The sequence below is a fragment of the Amyelois transitella genome, chromosome 16 (genome assembly GCF_032362555.1).
Source record: "Amyelois transitella isolate CPQ chromosome 16, ilAmyTran1.1, whole genome shotgun sequence".
NCBI classification, from domain to species: domain Eukaryota; kingdom Metazoa; phylum Arthropoda; class Insecta; order Lepidoptera; family Pyralidae; genus Amyelois; species Amyelois transitella.
This window is the reverse complement of record NC_083519.1, coordinates 6,736,426-6,752,937: the sequence shown is the minus strand read 5'-3', so window position 1 is coordinate 6,752,937 and position 16,512 is coordinate 6,736,426. Positions and strand designations below refer to the sequence as shown.

The 16,512-nt window shown below is 34.9% G+C and overlaps 1 protein-coding gene across 3 annotated transcripts in view; it reads right to left on the bottom strand.

The window, feature by feature from the left end:
- The window catches only part of LOC106129748 (A disintegrin and metalloproteinase with thrombospondin motifs 7), a 78,106-nt gene that overhangs the window by 15,762 nt on the left and 45,832 nt on the right, over positions 1-16,512 (bottom strand). For all 3 annotated transcript variants that reach the window (XM_013328412.2, XM_060948462.1, XM_060948461.1), the window contains exons 4-7: positions 13,786-13,948; positions 9,624-10,187; positions 9,266-9,445; positions 8,697-8,947 (exon numbers count right to left, since the gene is read on the bottom strand). In XM_013328412.2, coding sequence (XP_013183866.1) covers positions 8,697-8,947; positions 9,266-9,445; positions 9,624-10,187; positions 13,786-13,948 — 1,158 coding nt within the window. The remainder of the gene's footprint in view (positions 1-8,696; positions 8,948-9,265; positions 9,446-9,623; positions 10,188-13,785; positions 13,949-16,512) is intronic.

The window sequence follows — 16,512 nt, the reverse complement described above, 5'->3', positions numbered from 1 at the left end:
TACTTAAGGATAAAATACTTTTCGTGTCTAAAAAAGTTTACACCTACAAAGTTTTAATTCAAAAATGTTCTAAGTACGGTACATGCCTAGAAGGCTGATAATTCTCTACACCGTCGAACGGCAACGCGGATTTTCGTTCCCGCCAGTGATAAAAATATACGGGTTATTATAAATGAAATACTACTAGATAAGTAAATTATTTTTATAAACGTACTTTATAAATATTTGCTCTTATTATTTACGTACTCTTATCGGTCGCGATACACTTTGTTGCTACTGCTAATTATAGTTAGTACAAAAGCAATTGACCCTAATGTGTTAATAACCTTCAGAAGTCAATGACGTTATAGTTTCTTACGGTGAGTGAAAATATCGTGAGGAAACCTGCACACACAAGCAATTGGATGGCCATGATGAAGTTCGTAAAATGTAAATTATATATCTCAGTATTGAGTGCGCTTAATGGTCCCCGGCCCGTTTAGAATAGACCAATTTCAACTGATTCCCAAGGATGTCGTAAGAACCGACTAAGGGAAGAGGCAAATTTATTTAGTACAGGTTTTACCATATTCCACCATGGGTTAGGTTGCAAAAGTTGCGGAGGTTAGACGAGGTCACTTCGAGTAAAAACTGGATTTACCTACGTTACCCAGGGTCGTGATCGCAGTCGCAGATGGACCTTGGGCTCCCTTTTCTGAGAGTGTAAGCGATCGGGAGTAAAGCTAAGAGGATGATGAGTCAATAACGTTAAAGTACGGTGATTATGGAGTAGTTTGTACAGTGCCCATAGTATATCGCTCGTAATTTATATTACAAATATACCAGTGAAGGACTTGATTAATGTGTACTGATGAGATTAGTTCTGAGTAACAAGATCTGCAATTAGAACGTTTAATATAAATAAACTAAAGTACTATTAAGTACAAGTACAAATGGTTAGTAGGTACCATACTTATTTATTTATCTTATGGTTATGAAATATTCTTTTAGAAGTGGTTAACAGCACATCTAATCAGATTTAAATAAACTGCTGTTATTTGTATATTTACAGATAAACAAGCATTTATTCCGTGTTGTTCCCGAAATTTCAGAACAGGTCTTGATCTCGTTTACATGGATGTCATAAAAGGGCACTAAGGGAATTGGGCATTCATCTGGAAAAACTTTAATCGTGATTCAACATAAAGAAGATAGAAGAAGAAGATAAAGAAGCATTTTCCCAGGGTTTAAATGTCATGGGAATTTCCAAATATCAGATGCATACCTCAATAAAATCATCATTATTGATCAGTTTATGAACATCGGGTTTATTAAATTATTGTCAAAATGAATTAAATAAAATCATTTAAAAATGAACTTGAAAGTTGTTTAAAACCAAACAAATATGACTAACACGAGCATCAAAGCCAGACTCTAAGACATTAAAAATAATATTGATATTAGCCTGTTCAAGTGGGACACTAGAAATAGGCTATGGGCGCCAAATAATGAGAGAGCAGAACAAGACTCTCTTGGTCTTTATTTCATATCCAGACTTTCATAGTAATATGAAAAGAGTAAAGATTTTATTCTTCTTACTACTGGCGTTAAAAATTAAACCACTCTGGCTGAAAAGGAGCCCGAAGAGCGACTTTTGACTTTTGTTTCTTGATTGATGTAAAAACGTCACTTACCCACCCAGTTAAGTTACATTTTTACATGAAGCGACCCCCATCTGACCCCACAAACTTTGCAGTAGAATCTTACTCATAATGGATCACGGTAAAACGTAACTGCACTAGAAAAACGTGCCTATTCCTCACTTTGTACGACATCCATGGGAAAAAGATGAGAGAAAGTGGAAATTGCCATAAGAGAACCATACGTCCCCATCGGTGGATACAAAGGAATAATCTAGTTATATATTTGTTACATTTATATTTTTTTAGTATGGCCCGTCTGCGAGCACTGTCGGGTAGAACGAGTACGTAGCGACCAGCGCACGGGAATAGGCGGCTATAATAAGACGACTCTGACTCACGCGGAAGCCGATGAAAAGCTCTATAAATTCCCTGCAATAAATTCAATATACTCGCGTGAAATATACTTGTTGCACGACTATTTAAAGTTTTAAGCCGAATATTTATACCCGAGTGTTTACGACTTGTCTAAATATCGATATTTATTTGACTATAGCGTCGCGACCTCCGAGTAATTGTTATTATCCGAGAGATTAATCGAGAGCCGATAAAGTGTTGCAAATGAAATTTATGCGTTTATAAATTTTGTACAATGTGGTAAAGGGATTAATTTTAAAACTTTATTTTTGTGTATATCCTTGTGACGCGTTGATGTCTTTTCTATGCAATTGAGTTAGTTACTCAAGTCTAGTTGCATGATATAAAAGTAAAGAATAAAAAATATTTTGTTTTAACGTTTAAGTAGGTAATCAAAGCGTGACCTACATTATGAAATGAATTGATGATAGGCTGCAAACCACTCATCTGTGTAATATGGATATCAGATAAACATTAATCTACATTTTCTACGCTCTAAAAGAGATTGATTGAAGAGGTCTATCGCAATGAAAACTAGTCAATATTAAAAAATAATATATGCATTAAATGGATATGGTCAGTTTCCAATCTGCAAACATTGAGAGGTCGGTTTGCGAGTGAAAAGTAATTCTTTGATTCGTAACGCGCAATCGAGTCGTAATTATGTTTCAATGTTTAATATTAAGTTTTCATTAATATTTTCCTTTTACGGCGGTCGTAAATCACATATCGCGTAGTTTGCGTTTACGTAATAAAAAAGACTGGGGCTTGGTTCGGAGTGAGATAGTTCCATATTAATTTGCAAAATATGAAATCGTTGTGATATTGGTTATTTTCCTCGAGTAATAATTTGCACATTTAGACTCCCAATAGGTGAACAAATATTTTTTTGTCGTGTATTTGTCTACAAGACAGCAATTAGGCGATTAAATATTACTCAATGCTATAGTTTTTTACGAATGTTTGGAATAATAATCATATGTTTTTTTTATTTATTTACAATTTAATAAAAACAACTGGGTTTGAAAGAATTATGATTAAAAAAGAAAATATTAAAACGATTTAACAAACCACTTATTAAAGAAGTAAAGTAGTTACTAAAACTAAACACAGTTTATAAATACACGCGAAATATGAATAAATCTTGAGAGATCAATCGGATCTCGGCAGGAAAGCAAACTGACATAAACCGCTTTATTGTTATGATTTCCGAGGCGGCCTGGCCCGTCGCCAGGGGGCGCTCCTTACTGCAATCCAACGGCGAGAGTTAATTGAACAAGTACAGTAAACGACATATATTATTGAAAATATAATTGAAATAAAAAAAATTATAAAATGCATAGGTACTCGATAATTTATATGTATCATTAAATAAGTTTTTGATAAAAAAAATATATTATTATAGGTATTTAAATAAATAGATACCTAAATAACTCTGTAAAATTGTAATCAACACATACATTTATCAAGTTGTGGTATGTCACTTTAAAGGGCCCGTCAGCTTTAATTGTACTTCCTTTCTCTAATATTTTATAAGAATGAGAAGGTAACTTCATAGAACTATTTAATCTCCTATAGCAAATAAAACATTTGGAGTCAAATTTCGTCGCTGTAATATAGTCATAGTTATGGCGTTGACTGTACATTCGCATCCCAGCGGCTCGATCAATTGAATAGAGAAAGTTTTGTGAATAATAAATAATGCAAGATGCTACTTTTGGAAAATAATTGGCGAGAATAGGGTCACCATAAAAAGGCTGTAGTTTTGAGGAAATCTTATAATCTTACGTTATAAATTTAGGAGAGACAAATTTTGCTCTTATGACTTATTAAAGTTATAAACATATGTATAAAGACGGTTTTATTCCGGAAGCCTAAATCGAACTATTATGATGGGGTTATACTAAATAATTAAGTGAAATGACTTAATCTATAGTCTAAAATAAGAAATGCATCCAGTCCAGACTAGTAATAAATTCTCATTTTTTATTTTTACTTCGACCGCATATCATCAGTAGTGATAATATCGCTGGCATTAATTTATTCATAAGACGAGAAAAGAGTTATGAGAGAAATTAAATTAATATGTGAGGCCTGATAAAATTTAAATTTAGAAATCTTTAAAGGCGGCGAATTTGATATTGAATCGAAAGAATTAAATCTTGACAGATTTATTTTATCTTGTTAAACAATGACAAATACGCGTGATAAATCGTCGCCGATAAACGTGGGTTGTGATAAATATAGTATTAGTCAAAAATGTTATCAGGTGCATTGCAAAATTCCTGAGTACGTCTAGGTGGTGTCTAGTAGGTATTTGAATATCGTGGGGCTGATAAGGTAGCATGGATGCGATACGAGACAGCTTGGCGGCGTCGCGCGGGCAACGCACTCGGAACACATGCTGAATAAAGTTTTATCATATTTAACGATCTCTTTATAATCCACCGCTTCAGCGAACTGCATTTTCGATTGTAAGATAAAGAGAAAGGGATTAATTTATCTGAAATCTACCCTCTTAGCAAAATTAGGCCAATGAATTTTTTGGTGAGCATGTGTAAGGAAGTTTTAATTTAAAAGCAATTAGCTGTGACGATTATGAGATGACCTATAAAGATTTGTTTTCATGGAATTTGTTTCATTTTATGTGCTTTTGCAGGAGGACAGTGATGTCTTAAGGTTCACAACCTTCTTAAAATATTGAGGCTGAAGGAAGTAGCAAGTGTGATGAATAAGTGAAGAAATGATGGACACGAAAAATAAATGAAGTAAAGATTTTTTTAACGAGAAAGTCAGAGAGATTTATTTTAGATTGAGGAAGACAATTGTTAATGTTGTCATGTTGTTAATTCAAAGGGATGCGGATATTTTTCGCTTGCTAACTACATTGACAAATAAATATTACCATAATCCTGACAGATTTGTTACACTCTACCTTTGCATATCTAGGGTGCTCGAAAATGGCTTTATCTGTTGACGACTGAACAGTGATCCAATGTTGTTAAGTCCGTTGGAGGAATGTGCATTTATTTTACAAACAGTTCCTACATTGTAGCATATCGGCTAATATTGAAGTTTTATATAAATGATTTAGGAAAAAATATTTATTATTATTTGCACCCTCCAACTTCGAATGAACTTTAAACACTCGCCCATGACGCACTTACCCGAAACAGCTCGACTACCACAAAAATTAACCGCGGCTTCTGTGACCAATTTCTTTAATCCGACGAAATTAACAAGCATGTAGCTTTTACGTTGTTCAAGTTGAATAACACGTCTGTTGTATAAATATTGATGGGTGCAATTTTTTACGGTTTTCGATGCATAATGCATTGATGCAAGTAGGACCGCCCGCGGGCGTGACACCGTTACCCTCATTGTCTTTTGATTGCCGCCTTCTCAGAACATTGGAACACTCGTTTGTACCGTTTACCGAACACACGGTTCCTCGTTGCATTTATTACACACTGGCTTTTAGTTATACGTGCCCTGTGTCCGAATTAATTTATTAAGTAACTGAATATTTTTTCGCGTTTATGTGGCTTCGTTGGCGAATTTCCCGCTACTGTAATTTCAATAGATTAAACCACAGATTAAAAATATATATATATTTCTTGTTTTTGATTGATTGATGATAATTGCTAATAAAAAAAAAGAATTGTTGATTGGACATAGTTCCAATAGGTAGGTAATTGGGAAATACATATTTAAATAGAAAACATTAATTCAATGCATTCATAACTATATTATTATCAAACATTATTTATTACATATTAGATTTGTTTGATTTTATTACTATGAGTTAGTAAAATAAAATATAAAATCAAGATATACTGGAGCATTTGACGGGAGAGGTGAAAACTATGTTAACCGACCGGTGGAAGGGAAGCCGATAATTTTCACTTTATCGATCGAAATCCAAACCAGTCTAGTTTTCCACTTATAGACGTTGAAAAATGAAGCGAATTAGTATATAAATAATGTTAGAACAAGTGACGTAACGGGGGTCTGGCCACTATCACGGGTACCGATTGCTGAGGTAATGTTTTGTTGAAACTAACATATTACGATAACTGCACTCGGGCAGACGATTTGACGAAAGATTTAACGAAATATATTAATGTGCGCTGGCTGATTCATCTGAGAATGTTTAGAATTCCCCACGATTTCGGACGTCGTTGCTATGGTGAGAGAATCTTGTTGTAATGCGTAATGTTTTACCTAGTTTTTCAAGAATCGTATTCCGTGTTATATTAGGTACTTTATTTTTATTTCAACATTCAAGGCGCAAATAGCATGACAAACGTCACAGGGTCTATAAAAATAGAAAAGAACCAAGGTTTAAACTTGAATGCGTTAAAATTTATACATTTTCTACATTTAGCACAACGCCTTAGAGACATACATACATATGGTCACGTCTATATCCCTTGTGGGGTAGAAAGAGCCAACAGTCTTGAAAAGACTGATAAGCCACGCTCAGCTATTTGGCTTAATGATATAATTGAGATTCAAATAGTGACAGGTTGCTAGCCCATCGCCTAAAATAATCCCAAGTTTGTAAGCCTATCCCTTAGTCGCCTTTTACGACATCCATAGGAAAGAGATGGAGTGGTCCTATTCTTTTTTGTACTGGTGCCGGGGACCACACGGCATAGAGACATTGTAATCTTTTTTACTGTTCATCGAAATATTTACATGAATGGGTCGTTACTTATGTAACCATTACTACTGCGTATGGACAATTTTCACGCTTGTAATTACTTATTATATAACGCTGAAGTTAAAGGTTTTGTAAAAATAATGAACGCCCAATTTGCGTGAACATCATCCTTGGCCTTAATGTCGGCATTTTTGATGTGACCGCAGAGTAGGTGTTGCTGTTAGCGATTCACAAATATACGCAAAAAGCAACAATGATGTAAACTCCAATTTGTCGATGTTTCGATTTGGCAATGAATCTTTTTTTATATTTTAAAATAAAAAAATATGTTTCGTTGAAATCGAATAAGGATGTGGTGACAAAATACATTTTGTATAACATTCAGAATCGATTATTTAAATGTGGGAAACACTATCGATTTCCTTAAATTGAGATGATTTATGATGCTGTTGATGTTACAAATATCACAAATATGGACACTAAAATTTTTGATATCTAAGTTAATAAAAGATTATGTTATAGGTATGGTAGACATACAGCAAACATAAAGTCCTAAGACAAACGAATAATCAAAATGTCGCACGCGCCGACGCATCGTTATCATCGCAGATTTGTGATAAATCGGTAATGTACAATCGTCATTCATTTCCCAGAACGCGAGTGTGTGCTCTTGTCTCGATGAGAGATAACCCACACAGACTTATTAGAATGTGGCTTATTTATTTACACTTGTATTGCCTGGTCAGACGCGGTGCCGCCTGTTGAGTGTTCTGCAGATTATCGGCAAAATAAACGGTCCTTGGTTCTGCCAGCGCACAGACTAAACACGGTCGAGAGGGTCCAAAGTGCAAAGGGAAAGCACAGTATAAAATGTTTTTAACTTTTCGTATAAATAGTTGTTTCAAAGTTCATTCTTCATGTTTAAATCAAGCGTGTGCGAACTGCTTCGAAGTACGTAAGGAAAAGTCGTACAAACTTATACCTGAATTATTATACCTTAATCTTTAATCCTTTATTATGCTATTCAGCTAAACGAGCCTTTCAAGTCTTGTGAGACTATTGTTCTTCAATCTCATTAGAAATTTTTCTGTAATATTTTTGACCACAGCTAATCTGGTAGCATCGCGAATAACCTCGACTGTATGTGTCTGTGCAGCGTCTGTCTCATCTGGCTTCAGAAAGTGGTATTTAAATAAACGTTTCAAGAGACATAAAAGGTGACTGCCATAGAAACCAGCGCCGCACCTGCTACCAGGTGTGAGCGATCAAATGCGAAAGTGTTCTATTTTAACCCATCTCCAATGTTTACTTAACACTCGTCCGCCGATGCCATTGACCTTGTCTCGTCGCAGGCACGCTCAGGAAAATATAAATGCTAATGTATTGTTTGCGGTAGCTGCGATTTTCGCATATTTATGTTAGTGGACGCGAAGGGCGCCGACTCTAAGTGTTACACCGCGCATGTTTTTACACTTATTCATGATATTTTTGTTCCATTAGGTACATTCTTAAGATCATAAGATTTTTCAATTCGAGAATATACATTGGTTTTTTAAGATTGTTAATAACTATTAAGAGCATAAGCATCGGTAAGTTCATTTTAAATGGAATGCATTTAAGCCATAAGAAAGATCATTTTACTTTAACTTGATGGCCTTGGAAACTGGGAAATATTTGCAGAGTCAATGCGTCCAGATAGCGTAAATACCTCAAGTCTTTGTATTGCCCACTAGACTTTAAACAATCTTTTGCATTACAATTATTTATTAAATAAAAAACTAAAACCGAAACTTGTGATAAAACGACTATGATATATATACCAATGATTCTACTAGTAGGATAAAAATTCCTACTAGTAGAATTTGTTCCCTGAGACATTTGGAAATCACATAACGTGATGCTATCTACGCGCAGCTTATGATGAAAAGTCCACACCTCCTAAACTATAAATTAAAAAATACTCAATTAAGTAAAAATTGGATGGAATATCGTACCTACAAGGAGCGTCATGCTGGCTGCAGATATCCTGCCTGGTGATCAGAATGGCGACGTCATGGTGATTGGGGTTCTCATCACCGTCTGGGTTAAGATGCTGTTGCCAGCGACAGAAGTTCCTCAAAGTCTCGTCGGCGTCCGATGAAACGTCTAGAGCGGGCTTCGAACGAGTTTCTTCTATGAGTATGATTTTCACGACAACTACTTTGATGTAGTTGCCTATTGACGAGTCCATATACAGTGAGGATACCTATGTGACAAAATCTATATTTTATATTCTGTTATAGATATTGTTGATAGAGTTGGCAATCTGCTTCTGAATCAAACTCTACAAATTAGAACTTGAGACATAATTACAAATTGTTCTCTTAAAAAAGTTCGTTTATATTTGCATTAAAAATTGCCAATTAAAATGACATTGTCCCTTATGAAATTTATAAATTAAGAAAATATTAAAAAGCTCCATGTCATGAATCTTATCTTCTCCTTCACTATCATGGGACAATTTACTATATGCGTCTAGAAACATGAACTAAGGTTTTATTTGCGACAATCCCAAATTATTTACCATGTTCATAATTGTGAGAAGGTACCCTTCCAACTTCTCTTTCTCGTGGAACTCTGTCATGGACTGGTCTGCTACCAGCAACACCTCGACGTGGCGTGGCTTGCTGACCGAGCGAGTGGCTCGTCTGGACTCCCCTGCTACGCTGGTGTGGTTCGGATGTTGATGATATTTACTGTAGTTCTGCAAAAAGAGTAAGCTTCAGATGTCGTTGACTTCTAGAAGTCGACATTTGGCAACAAGTCAGATAGCAACATTCCCGTTTGTGTTTTAATATAGTTTACAAGATGTATTAATATGTAGTGGTTTAATTTTCTTAAAATTAATCTGGACAGAAAATGTGTAATAATTGGATAAGTACCTCTTTCCGCCATTGATAAGGCGGTTGCCTCGTCGCACAATTTTTCGATCTCTTATGTTTTCTTCGTCTATTTCTTCTTCGTATTCTTTCTTCGTTACTTAATCTTGGTCGACTTCTACCTCGCCCTGCTGATGTCTGTTCTGATGTTTCTCTCGATTGACTCCTAGAAGCGGAGTGCATTCTTCTTTGTTCCAACGGTAGTTTGTCATGATGTATTCTGTACGCGGTCGGATTTTTTCGTAATTCCTCTAGTCGCCGCCGTCTCGCTTCTATTCTCATAAAATTGTTCCGCCGTCGTTCCATTGATTCTCTGCTTTGAACATTCCTCCTTGTATTAATATTTTGTCGCAAGTTAGGTGTATTTCTGTTATAATTAGGCCTATTGTATTGGGGGTTAGGGTTAGGTTTATTGTGAATATCTCTTTTTGCTCTGTGATACGCCTGAACTTTATCCACGGCTGATCTCTTGAACACGACGTGCGGTCTGCCGACGGAATTGTCATCCGATATTTGATTTGACGGTTCAATCCAGTATTCACCAAATTCAGTGCGTAAATGACCCGCCTGTGAACAAAGAGATTTATTCTTATAAATATCCACCTATTTAATTTAGTAATGCCATTAAATGTTGTATGTCCTCCTATACCATTTCGGTGATCTACAAGATCTAACTACATCTAGGTTTTTGTTAGGCTCAATTTGTATTAATTTGCAATTATTTTAATCACAAAAAGCAGATTAAATCTTAAAAAAATACGCAATATTTATAAAGTAACATTGAATGACCAGTCATTCATTGAGCGCGAAACCGGTTTGGCGAGCAGTAGGTCAACAAATCGGCCGATTGTTAGTAACGCTAGATAAATTGATTGATAAAGAACCAGAGGCAGCTTTGCGAGAAATTTAATGGAAACCATTCTATCAGAGAATAGATATCTCGATAGACTCACTGCTTACCGATTCGCGTGACTGGACTCTGTCCGATAGACATTACAAATATTAGCGATAACAAACTGGAAACTTTACGACAGTTACAGAATATCTCTAAATTGGAATTCTTAATAGGGATACGCGTTCTGAAATTGTTAGCTATGAATCAGATCTCGACCCGTTTGTCAAGAATGAGTACATAAGATCGAGTTATGAATGGCAATAACGTTGTTAGTGATTATAATGTACGCAAATTGCTTGTCCGACTTGATGTAAACAGGTATTAAGTAGTCACCTAGTACATTACAATATCCATTACATTGGTGCGCGTGCGCATTACCATGCCAGCCGGAGTGTCGCCGACCTTGCGGCTCGCGAAAGTCAATTCAACCACGCATTGATTTACTCATTAGTTAATTATCTTTTTATTCCTTGTTCATTTCGGTAACACCTGTTCTGATTTTTTTGTAGTTCACGATAATAATTATTCAGCCCAATGCTTTTTTTGCCAATTTAAGAGTGGTTAAAATTTCACTCAATATTTGTTACATTTCTGAATATATCAAAAGAATAAATAAATAAATATACCTATACGGGACGAATTACACAATAAAACACAACTAAACATTATTCGAAAAATATTGTTTTAGGGTCAGTATAGATAGATACTAAATCATGTAAATCCTCAAAAGAGTTCTAAGAATGGAAGCGACGGTCAAAAACTATCTCTGATTCATCAAACAAATGGTGTATGGGTTAGAAAGTGAAGGTAACACGCGGAAATCTCCACTTGAAAATGCCGCAGGTGCCTGGTCAAGTACTTCAAGAGTTCGAGTGTTTTTCGACACTCATTGATGGCTATATTGCTCAATCCATTTGATGGCGCCGATGGCTGTAACTTTTTAAATTTGGAACCTCTTTATATATTTTTTTTCTATGATCGTTTAATATCAGTATTAAAAGGAGATGGTTAAATAAATATAAATTTTCTTTAATCTTTTTTCAATGTTATTATGTTTAAGTTTAATTCACGTATAACTTAAATTTAAGTCACCGATCGTTTACATATATCGTTTATAAACAGGCTCTTTTTTGCAGAAGTTATTATGATTCAGTATCGGTATTGAAAGAACGCGAATTTAGTCCTTAGCATTTATTTTTTGCCAGGAAATTAACTGACCCATAGTTTTATTGCGATTCCTTTTATATTCTGAAGGTATCAAATGTCTCGATTATGAGGGCCACGTCTCTGAGAAAAATAATATGAATCTCCTGTGACTTCTCGGAATCAAGCCAAATATTATTACTTTTTTGATTAATCCTTTATAATATGAACATTGTATGGTTGGCTATTAAAATCCACTTACTAACAAAAAAAATATAATTAAGAGTTGTGTTGCAGAGAACAGATTAATAGGAAATGGCGAATGAAACACGGCTCAAATTATACGATATGATAAAGAAAATAAATAAAAAGTTGTGGTATAATCACCACAACTTTTGGTTTATTTTCTTAGAGTTCCAAACTATTAGGTAACCGGTAAGCAAATTTTGTTTCAAAGGTGTCAAAATAAAAACATTAAATATATTCAATATCGCCTACACATTGCCTTTATTTAAAAAATATTTTCATTTTTTTGGTGATGATTGATCACTGATGTCTTCTTAAATATGCTTCTGTTAATTGATACTTATATGTCAAAACAAGATACAAGAAAACGTAGGTATCTGTATCTAGCTACGCTACGCCCACTTTTGCTTAATTTATTGCTAAAACATATATCAATTCTATTATTTATGCAAATATTTTGCAACCATTACGCGCCTATCGTTCATTTCAAGGTTTTGCTAATAAGCGGACATAGAAATAAAAAATTAAAAAAAAATTCATTGTCAGTTTTTAGGTTGTTGAAAGGTTTTCGGATGCAAAAACGTTTTTCTATTTTTTTATTTTTCTACCTAAGATTCCGTAATAATAAACCCCTAAAAATAAGACTCGAATCAGCTATCCATCCAACTGTCACCAATTTGTATCTGAACCATGATAGTAAGAAAGTAGAAATTTTATGAACACATAATGTAAGTATTATTGTTACCGCTATGACAAAAAAATATTAAAAACAGCTCAGCCAGTTTCGACTCTCACTTGGCCGGTTTTCATTTATAATGTTTCACTTCAATGATTTAAAATATTGTTGTCTTCTAATACTTACCTACTTTTTCTTCATTTTAGTTGCAAAATATATGAGTTTGCTTTGTGGGCGCTGCAGATGAAATTCAATTATTTCTACGTGCAGTTATTACAAAACAATATACACAAACGCTAAATCAGACATAATCTGAGAGATCTTTGAAAGCAATAAGCTATAAATTTTATTTGCGCGTTTAACTTAGAACAAGAATTAATTTATCAATGTAAAAACAATCAGTTAAGAATTTCTTTTAAATAAAAAACTAGACAAATTACTAGTGAAGGCGAAAATGTTATTTAGGTGAAAGAAAATAAATATTACCTAAATTGTTATATATCAAAAGTCATTTATGCTATAAAATAATTGTCGGATATATGCCTAAATCAAGATCAGCCTAAATCAAGTTAGATAAACCAAAATCTCAGATTCACAGGAGAGCTGTCTCGGGGAAATTGCAATTCGCTGACCTTTTACATAAGCAAGAATTCAACTTTTAGGAACGCAAAGAAACGATTCCACTTTTGACTATTGAGTTGCAGATGATAAATCTTAACTGTATATTTATTTTGTTTATTAACAGCTAATTTATATCAATTGCAATTATGTATGAACTTTATAATTTCTAAGCAATTATAGATGCTTTGCTATGTATTGCTGCTATACATTTGTGCAATATTTTTTTTAATAACCGATCCACATTAAACCTTGTGATTCAATTGTTTTTGTGCTAATTATACATTTTGGTACAATAGTGAAATTTTTGTTAACTGTATTGTGTCGCATTACTGCAATACTAAATCCTGTCGAATACTTATTTCCTGAAAAGTGATGTGCTAACAGAATATTAAGGAAGACATACAAACGACAAGCATAAAGTATATTTTTATATTGCTACATATATGTAGTAGGAAGTATGCAGGGATTGTGGCAAGTGGAAAGAGGTAGTCTCTGCCTACCCCTCCGGCAAAGAGGCGTGATTTTATGTATGTATGTATGTACATAAATATAATTCTTTATCGTCATCAAAATGTAGTACTTACAAGTCCATCACAGGCAGAGAGGGCGATGTTTGAGGCGGGCTGGCCCCGGATGGAGCCGGTAAAATGGCACGCGGTGGCGGCAAGGTTGGGTGCTTCCCGCGTGCGGCCGCTCGCGGTGTGGCGCTCCACGAACATGGCGGGCGTTATGAACGTCACCGACGGCCTGGAACAAAATTCATGTTTTATTGGAATGAATAGATAGTAAGCTTTATTACTGCAGTTAGTGCAGGTAGTCTATCTCGTATTGTGAAAGCCCAACGTGAAAATGGGCAGGACAAAAACAGGTACGGCATCAAATCTTCCCAAGACGAATTAGGTTAAGATGGACAAAGGGGTCTGCCTTACCCCAATTTGTTTTGGGGTTCGGTCGGGTCTGTAAAAACTTTGTTAAATTTAGTCATCAAGCATCAAAGTTATAGGAGCAAGACTTGTCCGAAATTTGGTTTTAATGTAATCGCATTTATGTAAATAAAATAAGGAAAGTAGCACACTTTGCAATAAGGCCATTATTAGTATACCTACTGTAGTAAGCTAAGTGTTTAACATTGTCTCGAGATTTCAGTCTGTGTCATGTTACCATTTCATAATTCATATTCCAGAATTAAACGCTAAATTATTTTTTAAATAAAAATTTAGACCGAATGTACTCGTAAGTAGGTACGTAAACATAGTAAACCTAGTTCTTCCAAATTTAAAATTATGGCCTGATTGGTTCACTTCACCTCCCTGATTAAAATGTACTTTATTTTTTTATTCATAGCCGCAAAGGATATTGCATAACGTAATTATGGGTAAAGAATCACGTATGAGTACTTGCTACTATTTGTATTGCTTCATTATTGCCTTAATTATAGTGATTTATTTGGTATCTGTTCAGCTTGAGTTCTACTTAACAATCTTAATTTCAATAATTTTACAGTAGGTAGTATGTGGGCTGGTATGCACATTGCACAATCTTTTTAAATTATATGTAAACTACATGTATTGCTTCCGCACAAGTAAGTGCTTAATAAAAATACGTAGTTATCTAATACTAGATATGACGTATATAAAAAAATAGAAAACATTGCTGGCCCTTAGTAAACCTATAAGTGTACGGCAATCAGCATTCCTTTTCTCATTTCTTGAGCGCAAAACGTCGAACGTTGAAAAATGTGCGTGGTTCGCAATAAATTAAACCTCGGTTTAAGAGCATATCGGCCAAGGAATCTGTCCGCTATGGCGTCGACCATAAAAAGTAGATTTCGCGCCAGCACACGGTCAAGATTTATCGACCGTGCGTAGCCGGCCTTAGATACAGAAATTGTGGAATGCAACAATTTATATGGAATCACAAAAGGAAATAACATAAGGGCTTGAACAGCATCTATGATGTGTCATGTTCGGACAAATTTCTTAAAGATTTGCTGTTTTGTACGGTATACTCGTATTTTACACTTTGAAAATCATAAGTTATCAAATATTAACTTATCTTTTAATAAAGAACAGAAGCTGCTACTTTTTTGTATAAGTACTGCTAGAGAAAATATAAATGATAATGACTCTTTTGTAACGAAACCGTATTCCATAATATCACACAGAGTCCCATAAAAACGATGTTGGCGTCAACTAAATTTATAGCTTTGTATAAGAAATTTATCAAATGCTTAGTAAAGACATTAACGCCTACATATTTTTTATAGATAGATATCGAAGCGACATTTAGTTGAAGGTAAATTTTAAAGGATTTGTACGGAGATGAGTGAGATGGTATGCTACTAGAAACACGTGTGTCTAAAATATCTACAGTACAAAAATAGATCATAGATATGGAAATAAATTAATCTGTATAGTATATTGTTTTTATTTGTTCTTTGTAACGTTTTCACATACAGCCATAATTATTTTGTGTCTAGACAATACTCTGCTAGGTACTTCGAAATGTGAATTATGTACCGTTGATCAATTCAATATCCCATTTAGAAGATTGGTGACACTAATTCTCTCTTCACTCCCCTTATCACATTTCATTTGCTATCGGATCACCTTGTCTTATACCGAAAATCTGGGTCGCCATGGAATATATTTACCTAGCTCTTTTTAGTCATTTTAGATGACAGACGATTTCGTGGGGTAGTCTGAGTCTTCTTCGGTTGTTATTTTTGTTAGGAAAATAGTCAGTAGCAGACATAAATTGTCTACTTGCACAATTGATCTATTCAAGAATGCCCAAAATCCTAGCTTGCATTATATCTCATTCTTATTTTTGCCTTATATTATATCGATAATTATATCAATTTAAAAAGAATCTATAATATTTATGAGTTGCATAAAACGAAGTAGCCTTGGGTGGCACGGGCGATCAACAGCGGCAAACAGCTCGGCTAAGTAAGCACATAGCCCTCATTACGGCAATTAGCAGACGCAAACATGGCCGCCCCAGTTAGGTGCCGGGGCCAGGCTGTTGCTGTAAAATAGGGTTAGTGTAGAAAAGACACTTCATGACCGTCGGTGGACGAGTCGGTAAGGTGGTTTCAATGCGTGATGCGCATCCGCAGGTTCCAATCCCACCTCGGCCATGTAGTTACAAATGACTATTTTCGAAGTAATGTACGTTAGTTGGACAACTAACCGATGCTCTTACGGTGAGTGAAAACAGGAGGAAATTTGCTCAGACGAGAACTAGATGTGTAACCATAATTCAATGGTTCTGCTGAAAAGGTAAAGGAAGCCAGATGGGAGTCGTTT